This window comes from Chiloscyllium punctatum, chromosome 18, assembly GCF_047496795.1.
Source record: "Chiloscyllium punctatum isolate Juve2018m chromosome 18, sChiPun1.3, whole genome shotgun sequence".
In the NCBI taxonomy this organism is placed as follows: domain Eukaryota; kingdom Metazoa; phylum Chordata; class Chondrichthyes; order Orectolobiformes; family Hemiscylliidae; genus Chiloscyllium; species Chiloscyllium punctatum.
This window is the reverse complement of record NC_092756.1, coordinates 81826583-81848448: the sequence shown is the minus strand read 5'-3', so window position 1 is coordinate 81848448 and position 21866 is coordinate 81826583. Positions and strand designations below refer to the sequence as shown.

The 21866-nt window shown below is 44.3% G+C and overlaps 1 protein-coding gene across 1 annotated transcript; it reads left to right on the top strand.

The window, feature by feature from the left end:
- The first annotated feature begins 2978 nt into the window (after window positions 1-2978).
- On the top strand, window positions 2979-20386 carry pane1 (proliferation associated nuclear element). The gene is made up of 5 exons (XM_072588273.1): window positions 2979-3022; window positions 4432-4530; window positions 15031-15110; window positions 16256-16347; window positions 20013-20386. The coding sequence occupies exons 1-5, from the start codon at window positions 2979-2981 to the stop codon at window positions 20151-20153; spliced, it is 456 nt and encodes a 151-aa protein (XP_072444374.1). The 3' UTR covers window positions 20154-20386.
- The last annotated feature ends 1480 nt before the right edge of the window (window positions 20387-21866 follow it).

Genomic DNA, 21866 nt, shown 5'->3' with positions numbered 1-21866 from the left:
TCATTGGTACAGCTGAATATTTTTCTGTCCATATGTCATTCAATGATTCCATGTTTAGATCAGAGTGGTGCTGGAAAAGCACAGCAGGACAGGCAGCATCCGAGGAGCAGGAAAATCGACGTTTCGGGTAAAAGTCCTTCATCAGGAGGGGATTGGCAAACAGATTGGACTTGTTTCAGATGGAGGGATTGTTGCTAGTTCAAGTGTAGACCAGCCCCATGTTCTGTCACTCAGTTAGATCAGTCCTTTATACATACCTAGCCTCCTACCCTATAAACCTTACTGAGGGGGTTTGCCGATGTTTTGGAAGATTTTACACCTTTCTTTCCCCTTTCTATGAATTTGGCATGAGTCAGTAAGAGCCCACAGGAACCAAGATGAAGTGACATATTGAATCCAAAATTGGCTGACAGGTAGGAGGCAGGATATAGAATTCCTACAGTGTGGAAACTGGCCCTTTGGCCCAACAAGTCCACAATGACCCTCTGAAGGGTAACCCACCCAGACCCATTCCCTTATCCTATATTTACCTCTAACTAATGCCCCTAACCTACACATCCCTGAATGCTATGGGCAATCTAGCACTGTCAGTTCACCTAACCTGCACATCTTTGGATTGTGGGAGGAAACTGGAGCACCCGGAGGAAACCCCACACAGACAGTCACCCAAAGCTGGAATCAAACCCGGGTCCCTGGCGCTGTGAGGCAGCAGTGCTAACCACTGAGCCACCGTGCTGCCACAGATGATGGTTACAGAGATGCTTCTGTGACTGGAAGTCTGTTTTCCAGTGGGGTTACGCAGGGCTAGGTGCAGGGACCCTTGGTGCTTGTGGTGTGTATTAATGATTTGGACTTAGACAAAGTGGGTGTGTTTCAAGAAGTTTGTAGATGGCACGAAAATTGTTGAGGCAGCGAGTGGTAACCATAAACTGCAGAAAGATACTAATAGTCAGGTCAGGTGGATAAAGCAGTAGCGAATGGAATTTAACTGGAAAAAGTGTGTTATAATGTACTTGGGGAGTGTTAGTATGGCAAGAGATTACAGAATGAATGATAGGAACGTGGAAAGAACTGAGGATCTGATGGACTTTAGTGTGCAAATCCACAGATGCCTAAGTCATAGAGCAGGCAAATAAGGTGCTGAAAAAGTATCCTATTTAACTTGATCAGCTGAGACATACAGAATACAAATGTTGGAACAGGGCAGAATGCTGGTTCAGCCACAACTAGAGTACTATGTGCAGTTCTGATCACCACATTATAGGAAGGATGTGATTACGCTAGGGAGGGTGCAGATTTACCAGGATGCTGCCAGGGCTGGAGAATTTAGAAGTCAGCATCTGAATGAGTGGTTGAGTCTGAAATTCTTGTAACATTAAAGATATTCACTTTCATTGCCATAGCCTCAATGACTGAGAGCTAGAAAGTGATAATAATGTAGTCAGATCTTAGATCAGCATGGATACAATGGGCTGAATAGTCTCTTCTCTGCTGTAAACATAGAGTCCAGCACAGCCTGATGGGATCCAACTCTTGGGCTAGAATTAGATTAAAAGAGGGCAGTGTTGTCAAGAAAAGTATTAAGCCTGAGGATTGGATCTGGTTAAATATTAACAAAGGTTTAGCATTGAATTGATAAAGATGGAAAAAACTAAATATGAGAGCAAGCTAGCAAGGAATATAAAAACCATACGAGTTTATATGATTATGAGAAAGGAAGAGAGTTGAGAAAGTAAACGTGGATCCGTTAGACGTGAGTGAAATAGCGATAAGGTGAAAAAAGAGCTGAGATGGTAAACTCATTTTGTCTCTCTTCACAGTTGTAGAAATTGTGGGAAGCCAGGAGTCTATATGAGAATGAATAACAAAAAATAACAGGTGAAGACAATGTATGGGAGAAATTAATGGGGGACTTAAAGCTGATAAATGTCCCGGACCTGATGGTCTACATCCTTGGGCTTTAGAAACTTTGGCTGAAATGATAGTAGATGGGACATTGCTTTTGAACATCCAGAATTCCTTGCTTCTACAGTGATCTGGAAAGCAAAGCAAAATGCACCCCTGCTGTTTCAGAAAGGAGGGAGTGAAGAAAATAGCCTGTTCCAGATGAGTAGGAAAAATGCTAGGTTGAGTTATTAAAAATATAGCATCAGCACATTTGGAAAGTCATAACATAACTCAGCAGTGTGAGCATGGCTTTGCGTAAAGGATATTATGTTTTATAAATCTAACAGTCCAGGGGTCTAACTAGCAAGGCTGTCTCCGACTCTTATTCAAGGTACATACCGCATATTTGAATTGTAAGAAAATGTTTGATTAGGTGCTACATAGATGTGGCACGGAGTTAGGGCTCATAGGCGTGATGGGAGGTGATGGGGCTGTTTCTCCATAACTGGGGTGTCCTGTGCCAGGGATCAATGAAGTGAGGAAAGTGAGGACTGCAGATGCTGGAGATCAGAGTCAAGATTAGAGTGGTGCTGGAAAAACACAGCAGGTCAAGCAGCAACCAAGGTCCAGGAAATTTGACGTTTCGGGCAAAAGCCCTTCATCAAGAATTCCTTCATCAGATTTTCCTGCTCAGATGCTTCCTTGACGTGCTGTACTTTTACAATACCACTCTTAATCTTGCCAGAGATCAGTGTGCAGGACTAATAGCATTTAGAACTAAGCGAGAAGCTCTCACTTGTGAATTGATGAGCTGAATGGCTTACCTCTGCTCCATGTCTTATGTGAATTATTCAGTTATTGAATGTATTCAACACTAAAATTGATGGGTTTTAGACAGTGTAGGAATTGAGGAAAATGCAGATAAGAAAGTGGGTTCACGTAGAAGCTCAACCAAGAACTTATTGCGGAGTAGACTGAGAAGGAGATGGTGTCGCCTGCTTCTCCTGTTTAATATAAAATTATACAAAGTTACTTCTTGCGGTAATTCTGAATAATCTGAAGCTGTTTTCGTCGGAGTGTGTCTGATGGCGATGGATGGAAATAATAATGATTACTCGGCTTTCCTTTCTGTGTTGTTGGTCTGTACTCAGCTTGACATTTGCAAATGTGACTTAACAAGATTTAACTCTGTGTAATTTGCCCTGTTTTGTCTGCTTTCCTCATAAATAAGGCAAACTTGGCAGAACAGTGGAGGAGGAGGATCATGTCGTGGGTGGCTGTCAGAAAAAAATCTTGTGTTTTAAACCTGGATCCTTTATACTGCAGGAGAGGTTGAAGAAAATTGTCACATGGGCAAATTAGAGTCATAGAGATGTACAGCACGGAAACAGACCCTTCGGTCCACCTCGTCCATGCTGACCGGATATCCCAACCCAATCCAGTCCCAGCACCTGGCCCGTATCCCTCCAAACCCTTCCTATTCATATACCCATCCAGATGCCTTTTAAATGTTACAATTGTATCGGCCTCCATCACATCCTCTGGCAGCTCATTCCATGCACGTACCACCCTCTGTGTGAAAAAGTTGCCCCTTAGGTCCCTCTTATATCTTTCCCCTCACACCCTAAACCTATGCCCTCTAGTTCTGGACTCCCCGACCCCAGGGAAAAGACTTTGTCTATTTACCCTATCCATGCCCCTCATGATTTTGTAAACCTCTATAAGGTCACCCCTCAGCCTCCGACGCTCCAGGGAAAACAGCCCCAGCCTGTTCAGCCTCTCCCTGTAGCTCAAACCCTCCCAACCCTGAACTCTTTGTGGAGTGTTCACATCCTAGAGGCAGAGTTCATGTCTGTTTTTTTTGTCCGGTGATGGACTACTGTGTCGTTTGGACTGTTGCAAATTATGCACTGGCTTACAGCGATCCAAAAAAGCCCCCAAATGAATACTGTAAAGTAATTGCAAGAAATGATTTTTAATAAGATACATGGTTAGAGCTGTGTAGATCGGTATGCAGTGGCAATTCACTGAAACGCTTTGCATACTGTATGCCAACTCATTACCAAAGGAAAGTTTCCACCTGCTGCACTGCCTCTGTCCATCTGGAAGCATGTTCATTTCCAGCCCTCTGCAGGTGCTGCTTTGAATCCACCATGAGGTGTTGTCATGTTATACAAGACTGAGGACAGTGGTCAATTTCACACTGCCATTTCACTGTTGTAGAATGTCAGTCACACAACCTGCCATCCCAGCCATTGCATTTTTCTCCCAAATTGTGTTCATGAAACTTTTAACTGGATAAATTGCAACTAACATAAGTCCTACCTGAAGAAGGGCTTATGCCCGAAACGTCGATTCCCCTGCTCCTCGGATGCTGCCTGGCCTGCTGTGTTTTTCCAGCACCACATTTTTCAACTCTGGTCTCCAGCATCTGCAGTCCTCACTTTCTCCAAATTGCAACTAACATCAAGTCACCTTCAGGTTTACTTGATAACTTACAATTGGGGTGCTTATATAACGCTCATACTTTTTCATTTCTTGTAGTCACTTAGCAAAACGCCTGCCATTACCTGCAGAGAATGAGCACAGCAGACCACGGATAGACCTCATTGTCTTCCTCATGGATTTGCGCAATCAGCACAGGTGAGCTGAAGCGGTCTTTGAATGTGCAGACTTATTCCAGTTACCGTAAAATCTAGGCAGTGAGACATTGTCACGTGGTGCTGGAGAATAGCAATTGTGGAGACCAATGAGGCAGCTGTTCCGAATATCTTTTCCTCACCGTACTTAAAGTGTGCATGGGAGGACTGGTGATGTGAGTGGCCTGAGTGTTGCACTGCCTTGACAGCTTTAACAATCAGATCTGCCGTAGACACAGCTACATTTTATAGCAATGGTTTGGCAGCACAGTGCGAGGAACTTTTTGTCTTGATCAGCTTATTGTACTAATTTACGCATAATGGAATGTTCTCTTTACACAGAAGTGTTTAGCTTGTCTGCTGGAACGAAATTCAGGACGTTGCAAGAATAAAGTAATTCAGATATCAGAATTGGCATTAACATTCGAATTTTAGTTCTGTACTGCGAGCATAAACCCAGACAATTCCAAATTAACATCAATATGTGTTACTGAATGAAACCATTGACAGTAATGTTGTCTCACATGATCACAACAATATAGATGCAAAGTCATCTTTTGAGTCTTTTCATTAAACGTGTACAAATAACTGAATGCAACTGTTTTAAGTTGATTTAATGAAACTGCACCCCCAAATAGATGATTTAGCAGTCGGATGCTGTCTAGGTCCCATGCTCACTAATATTTGCATCGGTTGCTATGAGAAACCTGTTTTGAGCTCTAATTTTATTTCTTATAACGCAGACAATGCATTCATAATCTTTGAATGTGCAGCTGCCTATACAGATTTCCTTATCCACCTTTGTCAAGCACTCAAATTCACTTTTAAGATGGAGCAGTCTCTGCTCCCATTTCTCGATGGAGAAATTCTTGTTTGAGAAATTCACGAATGAGTTCTCCACGACTGTCAACTGCAAACCTACCTTTGTCGGTCAATATACGTGTTGGGATTCATATGGACTGCATGTACTATAAGACCATAAGAAATAGGAGCAGAATTAAGCCATTTCATCCAGCAAGCCCCACCGTGCCATCTGATCATGGCCGATCTGTTTCTCAACCCCACCGTAACCCTTAATCCCCTTACTAATCAAGAACCTATCTATCTCTGTCTTAAATACACTCATTGAGGGGCATGTATGGGATAAGTAGGAAGGGTCTTTTCCCTGGGGTGGGGGAGTCCAAAACTAGAGGGTATATCTTTAGGGTGAGAGGGGAAAGACTTAAAAGGGACCTGAAGCATAACCTTTTCACGCAGAGGGTGGTACGGGTGTGGAATGAGCTGCCAGAGGAAGTGGTGGAAGCTGGTACAAAGACAACATTTAAAAGGCATCTGGATGGGTATATCAATAGGAAGGGTTTGGAGGGATAACAGCCAAGTGCTGGCAAATTGGACTAAATTAGGTTAGGATATCTGGTCAGCATGGACGAATTTGACTGAAGTGTTTGTTTCTGTGCTGTACAACTCTATGACTTGGCCTCCACAGCTTTCTCCAGCAATGAGTTCCACAGATTAACCCCCCCTCTGGCTGAAGAAATTCCTCCTCCGTTCTAAATAATTGTTCCTTCACACTGAGGCTGTCCCCTCGGGTCCTAGTCTCTCCTACTAATGGAAACGTCTTCTCCATGTCCATTCTAATCAAGATCTGCTAGTATTCTGTAAATTCCAATCAGATCCCTCTTGTCTTTCTGAACTCCATTGAGTACAGACCCAAATTCCTCAACTGTTCCTCATAGGACAAGCCCTTCATCCCCAGATTCATTCTTGTAAAACTCCTCTGGACTCTCTTCAAGGCCTCACATCCTCCCTTACATATGGGGCCCAGAACTGCTCTCAATATTCCAAACATTATCTGACCAAAGCCTTGTACAATCTCAGCAGTACATCCCTGCTGTTGCATTCTAGCCCTCTTGAAATGAATTTGTCTTCTTCCAACTGAACCCGCACGTTATCCTTTCAGGAATCTGGAACTAGGACTCAGAAGTCACTTTGTGATTTAGATTTCAGAAGCCTTTCCACGTTTCGAAAACAGTCTTCACTTTCTTCCTGCTAAAGTGCACAACACTTTTCCCACAGTAAATTGCATCTGCCACTTCTTTGCCCACCCTCCTCGCCTGTGCAAGTCCTTCTGCAGACTCCCTGATTCCTCAACACTACCTGTCTTTCTGCCTATCTTTGTGTCATCTGCAAACTTAGCAACAATGCCCTCATTTCCTTTATTCAAATTGTTAATGTATAACACGAATAGTTGTGATCCCAACACTGACCCCTGTGGAGCTCCACTTGTCACCGGCTGCCATCCTGAAAAGGACCCCATTATCCCCATTCTCTGCCTTCTGCTGGTCAGCCAATCCTCCATCCATGGCAGTAACTCGCCCCTGATACCATGGACGACTCTCTTATTTAGCAGCCTCCTCTGTGACAACTTGTCAAAGGCCTTCTGGGAATCCAAATTAATCACATCCACTAGCTCTCCTTTGTCTAACTTGCTCGTTAACTCCTCAAAGAATTCCAGCAGACTGTCTGGCATGACCTCCCCGTGATGAAGCTGTGCTGACTCAGCACTATTTTACCATGCTCCTACTCAATCTCATCCTCCGGTAATGACACTTAAATCTTACCAGTGGCTGAGGTCAGTCTAAGCGACCTATAATTTCTTCTCCCTCCATCCCTTCTTAAACGGGCATGTTACATTAGCCATTATCCAGTCCTCAAGGACCCTCCCTGACTCCAATGATTTCTGAAAGGTCACCACCAATGCCTTTACAATCTCCTCCGCTATCTCCTTCAGAACCTGGAGTGTAATCCATCTGAACCAGGTGATGTATCCACCTTCAGATCTTTCAGCTTCTCCAGCAACTTCTCCTTAATGACGGCCATTACACTCCCCACTGCCGCTTGATCCTCTTCAAATTCTGTTATGCTATTGATATCTTGCACTGTGAAAAGTGATGCAAAGTGCCCATTCAGTTCCTCTGCCATTTAATTTCTCCCCCATTGCTATGTCTTCAGCCTCTTTTTCCAGCAGTTCATGCCCACTTTTGCCTCTGTCTTACCTTTTATAAATCTAAAAGAAAATGCTTGCAATCTGTGTTTATTATTACAAGCTAGCTTACCCTCATATTTCATTCCCCTACCCCCCCCCCCACCATTGCTTTTTTACTTATCTTTGCTGGTTTTTTAAAGGCTTCCCGATCATCAGGCGTCCCACAATTTTTCACTACATTACATGCTTTTTCTTTTCCCTTTATTGCTGTCCCTGACTTTCCTCATCATCCATGGTTGCCTTCTCCTCCCCTTAGTATGTAGCTTCTTCCTTGGGCTGATTTTCGACTGTGCCTTCTAAATTACCCCCAGAACCTCCTGTCATTGCTGCTCCTCTGTCTTCTCTGCTAGGATTCCCTTCCAGTGAACTCTGGCCAGCTCCTTCCTCATGTCTTTGGTTCCTTTGCTAAATTGGAATACCATGACATCTGATTCCAGCTTCTCCCCCCTCTAACTGCATGGTGAATTCTGTCATATTATGGTCACTGTCCCGCAGTGGGGGGGGGGGGGGGGTTCCCTCACCTTTACGCTCCTGAATCAAGTTTGTCTCATTACACACCACAAAATCCAAAGTTGGCTGTTCTCTAGTAGGCTACACCACAAGCTGCTCCAGTTAAAAACATCTTGTAGACATTCCACAAATTCCTTTTCTCGAGATCCACTCCCAACCTGATTTTCCCAGTTCATCTGCATATTGAAATCCCCCACGATTATTGTATTTTTTGCCTTTCTTACATGCCTCTTCTATCCCCTGATTTATTTTCTTCCCCACATCCTGATTACTACTCGGTGCTTATACATAACTCCCAGCAAGGCCTATTTTCCTTTGCGGTTTCTCAACTCTACCCACACAGATTCCATGCCTCCTGACTCCATATCACATCTTGTTGTCGATTTAATTTAATTTCTTAATAATAAGGCAACCCTGTCCCCCCACCCATCTGCCTGTCATTTTAATAGGATACGTATCCTTGGATATTTAGTTCCTAGCCATTAGATTAGATTATCTACAGTGTGGAAACAGGCCATTCGGCCCAACAAGTCCTCCGAAGAGTAACCCACCCAGACCCATTTCCCTCTGACTAATGCACCTAACACTATGGGCAATTTAGCGTGGCCAATTCACCTGACCTGCACATCTTTGGATTGTGGGAGGAAACTGGAGAACCCAGAGAATATGCAAGCTCCCAACCCGAGGTGGGAAGCGAACCCAGATCCCTGGCGCTGTGAGGCAGCAGTGCTAGCCACTGAGCCACCGTGCACCATGATCCCCTTGCAGCCATTTCTCTGTGATGCTGCAACATTGTACCTGCTAGTTCAATCTGCACTGCAAGCTCATTTCCCTTGTTTTGTATACTGTTTGCATTTTAGTCCAACACCCTCAGTCTTGCGTTGACTGCCTCTCTTCATCGTTAGCCCCTTATCTGCTGTGCCTGAAGTTAGTTTCCTGACACTTTCTGTACTCTGTTCTATTACTTGTTCTGGAAACTTTAAAAACCTCTCCTGAAAGCTCCCCCTCTTTAACGTTTCCCACAATTTTGTATGCGGTTGTACCCCCCCCACCCCCCCCCCCCCCCCCATTATTTAGCCCTAGCCACAGCCTTGTCTGATTGCCCTTGTAAATTGGGTCCAGATCTAATCTCTCCTTACAAAACCGATGCACATGAAATGAGAGCTGATGGCTATCCTGATCAGATCAATGTCCACAGTGTATTGTACAAACTCACAATTGGGCTAAAGGCTGCCACTTCCAGACTGGAAAGGTGCCCAGTCTACCTCAAGTTACCCTGGAAAGGAACATTATCTTAAACATTTGAACAATGGGTTAAACAAGCAGTTTTTATCTGTTCATATGCAGTGGTTGTGTGAGTGATACTTTACATGAATGGGCTGCTGCCTTCCAACCTGAAAGACTTTCCATTGACTTCTTAATTAAACTTCCCCGCTAGTATGATACCAGGTGTGTAGGCTGTATGTTCCAGCAATGACCGATCGAATCCAATACCATATTCCTTCACTGAAAACAACAAATGTTGTAGGTCTCAGAAGGTAGGATAGTATCCGTTGAGAATGAGAGCAAGCTAACATTTTGTGTCTCGATGACTTTTCATCAGAGTCATCTAGATTCAATGTTAGGTGCTGTCTGATCTGCTGTGATCTCCAGCATTGGTTGTTTTCAGTACACATTCCAGCATCTGCAGTGATTTGTTCCTACTGTATTCCTTCAGTTCTCCTAATAATATTCAAACAGCCTGCGCTTGCAAAACCAAAACAAAAAAAATCTACTCTTAGGTGTAATTTTGTCACTGGACAGCACTTACCGAACAATCCTTCTGTGCTCAAAGTTACATTAACAACCAATTTAAAATCGGTTGAGTTCATACTGTGCCTCACTTATTAAAAACAAGATGCGTTCTTATGTAGGAGCGATTCTCTGCAAATGTAAGGAATGCGTTCAAGTCTTGTGTCTTTTTGAATTACCCAGGAGCGATTGTTCCTTGTTGGTTTCACCACAGCAACACCTCAGTCCCTCAGAGGTGGCTGCCAGCCATTCAGCTTCCTTTACCTCGAGTAAACATTGTTGTTGTGGTTGAAATTTGGCCTTCTCGCATTGGTCCTGATCAGTGCAAGACCAATGTGCCTCTCCTCTCAGTAATGTTCACGAACTGTTCTACAAAGCAACAGTTTAAATTATTGTCCAGGTCTTCCAAAGAGTGGCAATCATTGTAGGATTGCCATTCCTCTTGAATATTCTCCTGATTTGAGGCTGTTCTGCATTTCCTCCTGGATGCTGAGAGTCAGGCTTTACCATCAATGTGGTGTGCAGCGTTTCTTGTTACAGCAGAGTAGAGTCGGGGGCGAGCAGGTTTGAGTAGGGACAGGCAGAATATTTGTCTTCTTTTGCTGCCATCTGGTATGTTGAAAGTTTAAACATTAGTGAATACGTGAGTAGCTGAATGAAGTAAGTGGGTAGGGTGGGTGAGTTTTCAAGTGGGTGTAGTTGTGGGGGGGGGGGGGGGGGGGGTGTCTGGAAGGTAGTGGCAGCAGGGGATTTGGTATCAGTTGTGAAATTGTCCAAGAGCTAGATTTTGTTAATCTATTTCACATCTCCTGGATGACTGTCCAGGTAAGTCTCTCAGTACTGTCGAAAAGAATTGTCGATGTTCGCAGAGGATTGCACATCTGAAGTTGAAACCTCCTGGCTAATTCCTACATAAGTCAGCATGTTGGGACTTCCACAAGGTACTGATCTGCATTTCAGTCGTATGTGCAACCTCTGATGATCTGGAGACCAGGACATTTGTTTGAATGTCTTTTGACTGTCTTCACTTATTTCCCTAGTTGTTCTTATTTTTGGTTTACTTTGTATTTCTGAACAATGCACCCAATCTAAATCTCTTTCTGGTTTTATATGTTTGCAAAGTAATCCGTATTTTCAAAGTACCTTTCATGATCTCGGGATATGGCAAAGTACTTTACAGATTGATTTAAGTACTTTTTAAATGTTGTCACTATTATATTGAGTTGAGTTGAATTGAACTTATTGTTACATGCACTGAGGTACAGTGAAAAGCTTGGTCTTGTGAGCAATACAGGCAGGTCGTAGAGTTAAGTAGCATAGATATAATGTGACACAGCAAGCTTTCTCAAACAGCACAGAGAGAAATAGCCAGTTATCCAGCTTTAGTTAACAGGTAACTGCAAAGAACTGGCTAAGAATTCATTTTTAAAAGCTTTTACTATGATAATCAAACCAAAATCAATATAAATTAACCATATTAAACTGTGTTCAGTTAAAATTGTAAACTGTATTTTTAAGTACCTGGGACAACAAAGGTTCTATAGATCTCTAGTTTACTGGTGGTTCCCAGCACAAATGGCACCATGTGCAGTCCCTTCAGAACTCTGTTCTTCTAAGGTAGAGTTGCTTCATTTGTGCAGGAGTTTGGCACAAAATCCCATGTAACGTAAGCGTTTGTATACCTAACATCCAGCAAACGGCACACCTTTCCTGATCCTTCAATGCTGTACTCAAGGAATCACCCCTCCAACTATGCCACAATGTTCGGTGTCTTACACACGGAGCTTCCTCATTGCTATTGTTTTGTCATACAGTCACAGAGACGTACAGCACAGAAACGGACCCCTCGGTCCAACTCATCCATACTGACCAGGTATCCGAAATTAATCTCGTCCCATTTGTCAGCATTTGCCCCATATCCCTCTGAACCCTTCCTGTTCATATACCCATCCAAATGCCTCTTAAATGTTGTAATTGTACCAGCCTCCACCACTTCATCTGGCAGCTCATTCTACACATGCACCACTCTTTGTGTCAAAAAAGCTGCCCCTTAGGTCTCTTTTAAATCTTACCCCTCTCATCTTAAACCTATGCCCTCTAGTTTTGGGTTCCCCTAACCAGACGCAAAGACCTTGTCTGTTCTTGCTATCAATGTTCCTCATGATTTTATAAACCTCTATAAGGTCACCCCTCAGCCTCTGACGCTCCAGGGAAAATGGCACCAGCCTGTTCAGCATTACCTATAGCTCGAACTCTCCAATCCCTGCAACATTCTTGTAAGTCCTTTCTGAACCCTTTCAAGTGTTTAGACCATAAGACATTGGAGCCATTCAGCCCATCGAGTCTGCTGTGCTATTCAATCATGGCTGATAGCTTTCTCAACCCCATTCTCCCACTTTCTCCCCGTAACCCTTGATCCCTTTGATATACAAGGACCTGGCCCCCACAGCCTTCTATAGCAATGAATTCCACAGATTCCCCACTCTCAGGCTGAAGAAGTTTCTCCTTATCTCCATTCGAAAGGTCTTCCCTTTACTCTAAGGCTGTGCCCTTGGGTCCTGGTCTCTCCTCCCAATGGAAACATCTCCCCAACATCCACTCTGTCCAGGCCAATCAGTATGTTTCAATTAGATCCCCCTCCATTGAGTATAGACCCAGAGACCTCAAACCTTGCTCAAATGTCAAGCTTTTCATTCCTGAGACCGTTCGCGTGAACCTCCTTTGAACATGCTACAGGGCCAGTCCATCTTCCCTGAGATATGGGGTCCAAAACTGCACAATACGCGAAATGTGGTCTGACCAGAGCCTTAGAGAGCCTCAGAATATTCAAGTCCTCTCAAAGTAAATGCCATCATTGCATTTGCCTTCTTAACTACTGGCTCAACCTGTAAGTTTACCTTGAGAGAATCCTGGACTAGAACTCCCAAGTCTCTTTGCATAGAATCATAAAGATGTACAGCATGGAAACAGACTCTTCGGTTCAACCTGTCCATGCCGACCAGATATCCCAACCCAATCTAGTCCCACCTGCCAGCACCCGGCCCATATCCCTCCAAACCCTTCCTATTCATATACCTACCCAAATGTCTCTTAAATGTTGCAATTGTACCAGCCTCCACCACTCCCTCTGGCAGCTCATTCTATACTCGTACCACCCTCTGTGTGAAAAGGTTGCCCCTTAGGTCTCTTTTATATCTTTTCCCTCTCACCCTAAACCTATGCTCTCTAGTTCTGGACTCCCCGACCCCAGGGGAAAGACTTTGTCTATTTACCCTATCCATGCCTCTCATAGTTTTGTAAACCTCTAAAAGGTCACCCCTCAGCCTCCAATGCTCCAGGGAAAACAGCCCCAGCCTGTTCAGCCTCTCCTTGTAGCTCAGATCCTCCAACCCTGACAACATTCTTGTAAATCTTTTCTGAACCCTTTCAAGTTTCACAACATCTTTCCGATAGGAAGGAGACCAGAATTGCACGCAATATTCCAACAGTGGTCTAACCAATGTCCTGTAGAGCCGCAACATGACCTCCCAACTCCTGTACAGATTTAAATTTTCTCCCCATTTAGAAAGAGTCCATGCCTCTATTCTTCTTACCTCATATTTTCCCACGTTGTATTCCCTCTGCCACTTCTTTGCCTACTCTCCTAACCTGTCCAAATCCTTGTGTAGCCTTCCTGTCTCCTCAATGCTACCTATCCCTCTATCTCTGTTTGTATTGCCTGCAAACTTAGCCAGAATGCCCTCAGTTCCTTCATCTAGATTGTTAACATATAAAGTGGAATGTTGTGGTGCCAACACTGAGCCTTGCGGGACACCACTTGTCACCGGCTGCCACCCTTTTATCCCCACGCTCTATTGTCTGCCAGAAAGCGGAGAGTTGTCTCCTCCAAAGGGAAAAACCGTTAGACTGCTCAAGCGCTATATTTATTATGATAGCTGGTTGTAATTTTACCCCTCCGATTTGTGATTTTCTCTCCTCCATGAACTTCCATTTCACCAACAACCCGAAACTGCAGGTGATTTCACCCCAGATATCTGGTGTCACAGCCAGGAATTCCAATCAGCAAACCCCTTCTGAGAAAGCTGGCCCTTTCAGTCTCTTTTCCAAATAAGGACTGTCAAAAATTAAACAGGAAAACAGGGCTTTGAAAGAAAACACAGCTTGCAAATTGGATGTCATCACACAGTGAACACGTTGATGGGATAAATCATAATTTTATTCTATAATCTTAATGAATTGCATAGAATCCCGACAGTGTGGGGACAGGCCACTCAGACCAATAACTCCACACCGATCCTCCGAAGAGTAACCCACCCACACCCAACCTCCTACCCTTTTCCCTGTAATCCTCAATTTCCCACGCCTAACATACCTACACATTCCTGAACCCTATGGGAAATTTAGTGTGGCCAGTTCACCCTGACCTGCATGTCTGTGGACTGAGAGAGGAAACCGGAGCACCTGGAGGAAACCCACGCAGACACGGGGAGAATGTGCAAACTCCACACAGACAGTCGCCCGAGGCTGGAATCGAACCTGGGTCCCTGGCGCTGTGAGGCAGCAGTGCTAACCAGTGAGCCACTGTGTCGCCCTTGATGTAAATTTTCTCCTTTGATATATTGGGACCAATGCGCGAGATAAACTTTGGAGGGCCATTATCCCTGTCGTGTTAATCAGTAGCAAAATCTGAGTGTAGACAATAAGAACCAAACCACCCATGTGGGCTGTAAGGTTTGACTCTGATTATTACTCCTCAGTAAGTATGCACACAGGCTGCAAATGCATGTTTGAGACCTTAACAGTGTCACTGTCATCAAATGGATAACTTAACTGTGATGCCTAATGGGTTAAAATTAGCACGGGATGGATGAATGAGGAATTTGATGAATAAAGACATTCTGGTACAGAATGCTGGACAGAGTTTGTTCTGAATGCTGGCTGTCACTGTTGGCTTTATTGTGAAAACATTGTCAACAAAAATCATTCGCAACTCTTAAAACTATGGGTCTGTTGATAATCAGCAGTACGCTTTAAAGGGGACATGAAACTGTAAAGTATGTTGGTTATGTTTCTGTGTCATACTCACAACATTGCACTGTCTCTGTTTCCCCATTTTGATATAATTCTGCATTAAATTGCTCTTTATATTCGTTTTAGTGTTGAAACTGTGAAGGCATCCCTGGCTTATGTGGATGTGAATTATTTCCTTGGGAAAGTTTGCTTCCTTGCAGTTGGGGGTAAGTTTGAAATGGAAATTGAGCGTAAATCTTCGAGAGACTTTCATAACACTTAAGAACAAGAATAGGCCATTCAGCCCATTGAGTCTGCTCCCCCATTCAGTGAGATTGTGGCTGATCTGATCATCCTCAACTCCACTTTCCTGCCTTTCCCCATGCCCTTGATTCTCCCTTACAGAGTTAAAACTCTGCCTATATTAACCTTGCACATACTGAATGACTGAGCCTCAAAACCCCTCTGTGGTAACGACTTCCACAGACTCACCGCCCTCTGAGAGGCAAAATGTCTCCGTGTCTCTGTTTTAAACATATGATCCCTTGTTACGTCCTCTGGTCCTACATTCTCCCACGAGAAGAAACAACCTTTCTGCATCGACCTTGTCAAGTCCTCTAAGACTGTTGTATATTTCAATAAGGCCGTCTCTCACTCGTTTCTTTTCCAGCGAGTATAGGTCCAATCTACTTAACCTCTGCCTCCCTTCATACACAGCCGAGTAAATATTCTCTGGACTGCCTCCGATTCCAGAGCAGAAGAACCTTGATTATCCGAGCGACATGGGAGTATTTTGTTAAGTCTCATTTTTAGGGTTTGGCGGGGAAGTGGATTTATTTTTTTTATTTGAGAATTGGGCAGTGCTAACTATGCCAGCATTTATTACCCATCCCGAACTCCCTTGGGAGAAGGCAGTGGTGAGTTGCTGTCTTGAAATGCTGCAGTCCATGGGGTGTAGATATACCCAGAGTTCTGTTAGGAAGCAATTTCCAGGATTTTGACCCCAGGGACAATGAAGGAATGATCCAAATCAGGGTGGTGTGTGTGGCTTGAAGGGGCACTTGTAGCTGGCTTCTGCTGCCCTTATCCTTCTGGGTGATCCTGGATTTGGAAGGTGCTGTTGGAGAAGCTTGGGTGAGTTGACAAGCAAATGAGGGATAGGTGAACAGGAACGGGTAAGGAACAGGACTGGGTGCAAAGCATGGGGATAAAATTCCTGCATTTATACAATCCCGTTTTGTACGGACTGAGAAATGATCAGAGAGAAGTCCACATGCGTGATGCTTTTGAATTGACCAGGGTAAATGAGCAGTGGAATGATATCCTCTTGAGATTTTGGCATTCCAGTTCAGATATGCCTTTTCTGGTGCAGGTCGGGCAGTGAAACACCAATCAATAGAGATGTATACCCTGAAGCAACTGGCAGATTCCTACTCAAGCCCCTTGATTCCTGCTGAGCTGGAGGTAAGAACAACTCTGAGGTCATCATTGCGTTGGTTGTGATGTCACAGTGCTATATGTCGGACATCACTTCCTTGTCTGGATTATTATGTAGCTCTGATTCTTGCTGGATTCAATTGGTTTTCATCTGTTCTACGAGCTTGGCTGTCTTTTGAGACATATGGAATTATAAATCTGTTTGAGAGAAGGAAGAAGATAAACTAACGATCACTTCCTTCATTTTTATTCTATATCTCGAGGTATTGATAACACTTTTCAGGAGCTGGTGTCCATCAGTTGCTTCCTGTGTGAGAAAGAAAACAGCTTTTGGAAAGGAGTTGCTGTTTTCATCAATGGCAGTAGAATTATTTTTGTAACTGCAGCTTCCTCATTTAAGATGGCACCATCTTGCAGTTTAAATGTGATGCGGGAAGCTTAGTTTAATGTTAGTTTTCCCAGGTACGCTGACCATATCACAGCTCTAACTCACCCAACTCCTCCACTGTCGCTAAACGACACTGACGTCTCAGTACTGGATGGACTGAAATTTCTTCCAATTAAATATTGGGAAGATGGAAATCATTGTATTCTGTTCCTGACCAAACCCCAGTAGCTGAATTGCCTGCTTTACTTCTCTTCCTGGCAATAGTCTGAGTTCAGTCAATCCATTCACAACTTTGCAGTGACATTTCATCCTGAGCTGAGTGTCTAACTTCCTATCCATGCCATTAGTAAGGCTCCCTAATTCCTCTTCCTTCCTGACTGCGTCCCAGCTCAGCTCATCGTTTGCTGAAACCCTAATTTTTGCCTTGGTTTCTTCTCGATTTGACTATTGCAATGCGTTTGTAGCTGGTTTACCCTCTGTGAATATTAAATCAATCAACACTCACTGGCTTCACTTGCAGCAGGTCCAGTTTATCTGTCACCCCTGTGCTCACTAAAGTACATTGTCACCTCGTTGAGCAGTGTCTTTCTTGTTTTCAAATCCCACCATGTCCCTCACTGCCACCTTTCGTCCCCAAACCAGATACCTTGTGAGGTCTCGACACTGTTTGAATTATGGCCTCTGGTGTGTTCACAATTATTATCGCTCCACCATTGATGGCTGTGCCTTCAGTTACCAGAACCCAATCACTGGAATCCCCTCCCTAACCCAGTCTTTCTACCTTTTTAAGATGTTCCTTTAAACCAAGCATTGGGCTCTCTTGATACTTTCTGTGGCTCTGCGTCATGTTTTACTGTAATGTTCGCATGGAGCTCCCCGGGACATTACATTATAAATATAACCTCGTTTGTTTTCAGAATTCCTGGTGTTATAGACCAGACAAAACCCCCTCAAAATATTCAGAAGTTAGTCTAGACCCTAACCTTTTATTATCTTAAAAGTAAGTACCAGGCGTTGCGTTCTGGATGCAATTCGATTGGTCAAACTATTAGATTTGAAGGGAAACACACTTTATTCATCCACTATAGTTAAAACACAACAAAAGAATGAGGAAATTGGAATAATTTAACTCTGTTGGAAAATTTAATAGAATAGAGTATTTGACTCCTGACTGTTCTAATATAGTCACATCCCATAAACACACTCTTGGCAAATGCAAATTCAGTAAAATGTTGTCTGCCAGGTATTTCTGTAGTTCAGGAGGAAAAACAGGAAAAGACTCCGAGAGAGTGTGTGAGAGAGAGAGAGAGAGAAAAGCAGGAAAAGATGTACTGCAGCTTCCAAACGGAGTTTGAAGACACCAGCAGCGGCTGCTGCTGAAAATCGAAAACTAAAAATCCTGGTTCTGTGGGAGCTTGACCCCACCCATTCAGGCTGCTTCTATTGTTCCAACTTAAAAAAAAAACAAGGTGCCTCAAACTGGATATTTTACGTGCTTTAAGTGAACAGCTCGACATCTCTGACTTAAAACCTCACTTTAAGAAAAAACAAGGACAAAATACCCCTTTCAAAGCCATTGTATTATTGTACTGGTCCCTCAGTTGTGCTGCTGTGGGGAGATCGCAAGCAGAGAGCAAGTGGAGATCTGCAAGAAGATTGTCCTGAGTTTAGATCAGATTCCCTACAGTATGGAAACAGGCCCTTCGGCCCAACAAGTCCACACCGACCCTCCGAAGAGCAACCCACCCAGACCCATTCACTCCTGACTAATGCATCTAACACTATGGGCAATTTAGAATTAAAGACAGCTACTTGCTGTCTTATCTTGAAATCGCACAGGATGCAGGGAGACCAATTCACCCTGACCTGCATGTCAGAAACCCACGCAGGCACAGGGAGATTGTGCAAGTTCCACACAGACAGTTGCCCGAGATTGGAATTGCATCTGGGTCCCTGGCGCTGTGAGGCAGCAGTGCTAACCCCTGAGCCAATGTGCTGCCCTTATATGGCAATGTGTCTTGAAGTCACCCTTGGAACAGGTTTAGTACCTGATTAGTTCAAAAGCAGAATTAGAAGTGATGTTGGTATTGGTGCTACATAAAATCGGCTATAGAGGAAGAAAGAAAGGCAAGCTGAAATGTTCTGTTTGAGTACCAATAATAGAAAATTTACATCATTTGTCAATCACATTTACTCTGTATACTTAAAGCCAGGCTCACTCAGTGGATGGCTGGACACTTTAATGTTACAGGTTTTTTCCCAGTGAGTCACTTGAACATTTTTTTTCACCCATTCTCGATGTGAATTTAAAAACTTGTGCAATACATGTTTTATCACAAGGCCAGGGAGGGAGGGAGGGGGGCTGAAAGTAGAATAGTCATTAGCTGGCCTCATTATTGACCCGTTCCGAGGAAGGGTCGCTGAATCTGAAACGTTAACTCTGATTTGTCTTCACAGATGCTGCCAGACCAACTGAGCTTTTCCAGCAACTTGTGTTTTTGTTTCTCGTTGTGTCAATGTTTCACTTGTTCAGACACACAGACAAGTGTCTTCAGCATACCTGGAGAGATCGTGATGTACAGTTGCCAGTGTTTGACTGGGGTGGGCAGAGTTACAAATCTCTGATTTTTATCTTTACCTGGGGAAGGAGCTGGACTGGTTGTTTACAGTACATTTTCAAAGTTATTTTTGGGATTTTCTCTTCATCTTAGATGGATTTAGATGCTCTTTGTATCTAATGTAACCATTCAAAGTGCTAGACTAGTGTTGGTGCCCAATTTCTGTTTTTCAAATCATTTTTGAGAGGAAATTTATTTTGCAAAACACTATCACAATCCTCCAACTATTTTCCCCAGTTCAAATCTGAAATACCTACAAGTGAGGATTGCTGGCGTCTGATAGAGCTTGGGGCTGAACTTCAGTTTTTGGACATGGCCCGATATGCAAATTTTGAAATGAATCGAGTTTGGGATTTCAAAGAGAAAGTTCTAGTTCCTGTCTATGAGATTGCCGTGTGGCCTTTTAGAGTTGCACTTGGCCCGTGTCAGGAGGGAAACCCACTGAGTGGTTCGGTCAGCAGTGTCAGCTCGGTCTCGGAAAATAGTTCGGAGGAGAATTAAAGACAGCTACTTGAAATCGTGCAGGATGCAGGGATGAGGGTCAAAGGTACGGTGTTCCCAAAAGGTGTGACCAAACGCTAATGTCTGCACGTACCTGAGCACAAAGTGGATTTTGACTGTGTTCTGGAATTTCCGATTTGACCTTTTGTATTGACACTGGAGTGGAATAACCTTGTATTGTTTAGTCCGCAGAGAGAAGATCAGCGATAGCCCAGAGACTTATTCAGATATTGAAGGTAGCAGCAGGTTTGGTACCAGGCGTGTCTGCCCTGGCTCTCAGCTCCTTGATCACACCCTCCTTCAAGACTGAAACACAGAGATGCTGAGCAGTACAATCAAACGTCGGCAGCTCTTCTGTTCACGATTGAGGATCCACTTTGTGTTCTATTCCTGTTCACTTGGACACGTGCAACTGCAGTTTACCTTTTGTTTAGTCTGGAAAGGAAAAATGATCATAACATAGATTTCCCTCAGCTGTGGAATCCTCTGATGAGATTGCTTCTCCGAAAATATCTGCAAATAATTCACTGCGCAATAGAAATAAAATATGTTTTGTCCAGTTTGTTTCATTCAGATCAACTGCCATACTCCTCTGTTGGTTTCCTTATTCCTAAGTCATGTTGAGGTTGTACAGGGCATTGGTGAGGCCTCTTCTGGAAGACTGTGTCCAGTCCTGGTCTCCCTGTTTATAGGAAGGACATTATTAAGCTGGACAGGGTTGAGGAGAGATTTACCAGGATGTTGGGTATGGAGGATTGAGTTATAAAGCAAGTCTGGATCGACTGGGACTTTTTTCATTGGAGCGCAGGAGGATGAGAGGTGACCTTATAGAGGTTTATAAAATCATGAGGTATACAGATAGGCTGAAGGGTAAGTGTCTTTTCCCAAGAGTGGGGGATTTCAAGGATTGGTAGCACATTGGGCGAGAGGAGATTTTAAAAAAGACACGAGGGGGCACATTCTTTACACAGAGGGTGGTTTGCGTATGGAATGAACTTCGAGGAGAAAGTGAGGACTGCAGATGCTGCACCAACCTCCATGGACAGCGTATCATCCGCCGTCATTTCCGCCACCTCCAAACGGACCCCACCACCAGGGATGTATTTCCCTCCCCTCCCCTATCAGCGTTCCGAAAAGACCACTCCCTCCGTGACTCCCTCGTCAGGTCCACACCCCCCCACCAACCCAACCTCCACTCCCGGCACCTTCCCCTGCAACCGTAAGAAGTGCAAAACTTGCGCCACACCTCCCCCCTTACTTCCCTCTAAGGCCCCAAGGGACACTTCCATATCCGCCACAAATTCACCTGCACCTCCACACACATCATCTATTGCATCCGCTGCACCCGATGTGGCCTCCTCTATATTGGGGGACAGGCCGCCTACTTGCGGAACGTTTCAGAGAACACCTCTGGGACACCCGGACCAACCAACCCAACCACCCCGTGGCTCAACACTTCAACTCCCCCTCCCACTCCACCAAGGACATGCAGGTCCTTGGACTCCTCCATCGCCAGACCATAGCAATACGACGGTTGGAGGAAGAGCGCCTCATCTTCCGCCTAGGAACCCTCCAACTACAAGGGGTGAACTCAGATATCTCCAGTTTCCTCATTTCCCCTCCCCCCACCTTGTCTCAGTCAAATCCCTCGAACTCAGCACCGCCTTCCTAACCTGCAATCTTCTTCCTGACCTCTCCGCCCCCACCCCACTCCGGCCTATCACCCTCACTTTGACCTCCCTCCACCTATCGCATTCCCAATGCCCCTTCCCCAAGTCCCTCCTCCCTACCTTTTATCTTATCCTGCTGGACACACTTTCCTCATTCCTGAAGAAGGGCTTATGCCCGAAACGTAGATTCTCCTGCTCCTTGGATGCTGCCTGACCTGCTGTGCTTTTCCAGCAACACATTTTCAGCTATGGAATGAACTTGCAGAGCAAGTGGTGGATGTGGGCACAAATACAACATTTAAAAGTCAACTTGGATAATTCCATGAATAGGAAAGGTTTAGAGCCAGGAGCAGGTAGATAGGAGAATTC

Excerpts from the sequence above, each read along its gene's own strand:
- pane1 (XM_072588273.1), top strand. The coding sequence starts at position 2,979 with ATGGATGGAAATAATAATGATTACTCGGCTTTCCTTTCTGTGTT. Across the intron at positions 15,111-16,255 it reads TTGCTTCCTTGCAGTTGGGG|GTCGGGCAGTGAAACACCAA; the intron begins GTAAGTTTGAAA and ends TTTCTGGTGCAG. Across the intron at positions 16,348-20,012 it reads TGATTCCTGCTGAGCTGGAG|TCCGCAGAGAGAAGATCAGC; the intron begins GTAAGAACAACT and ends TGTATTGTTTAG.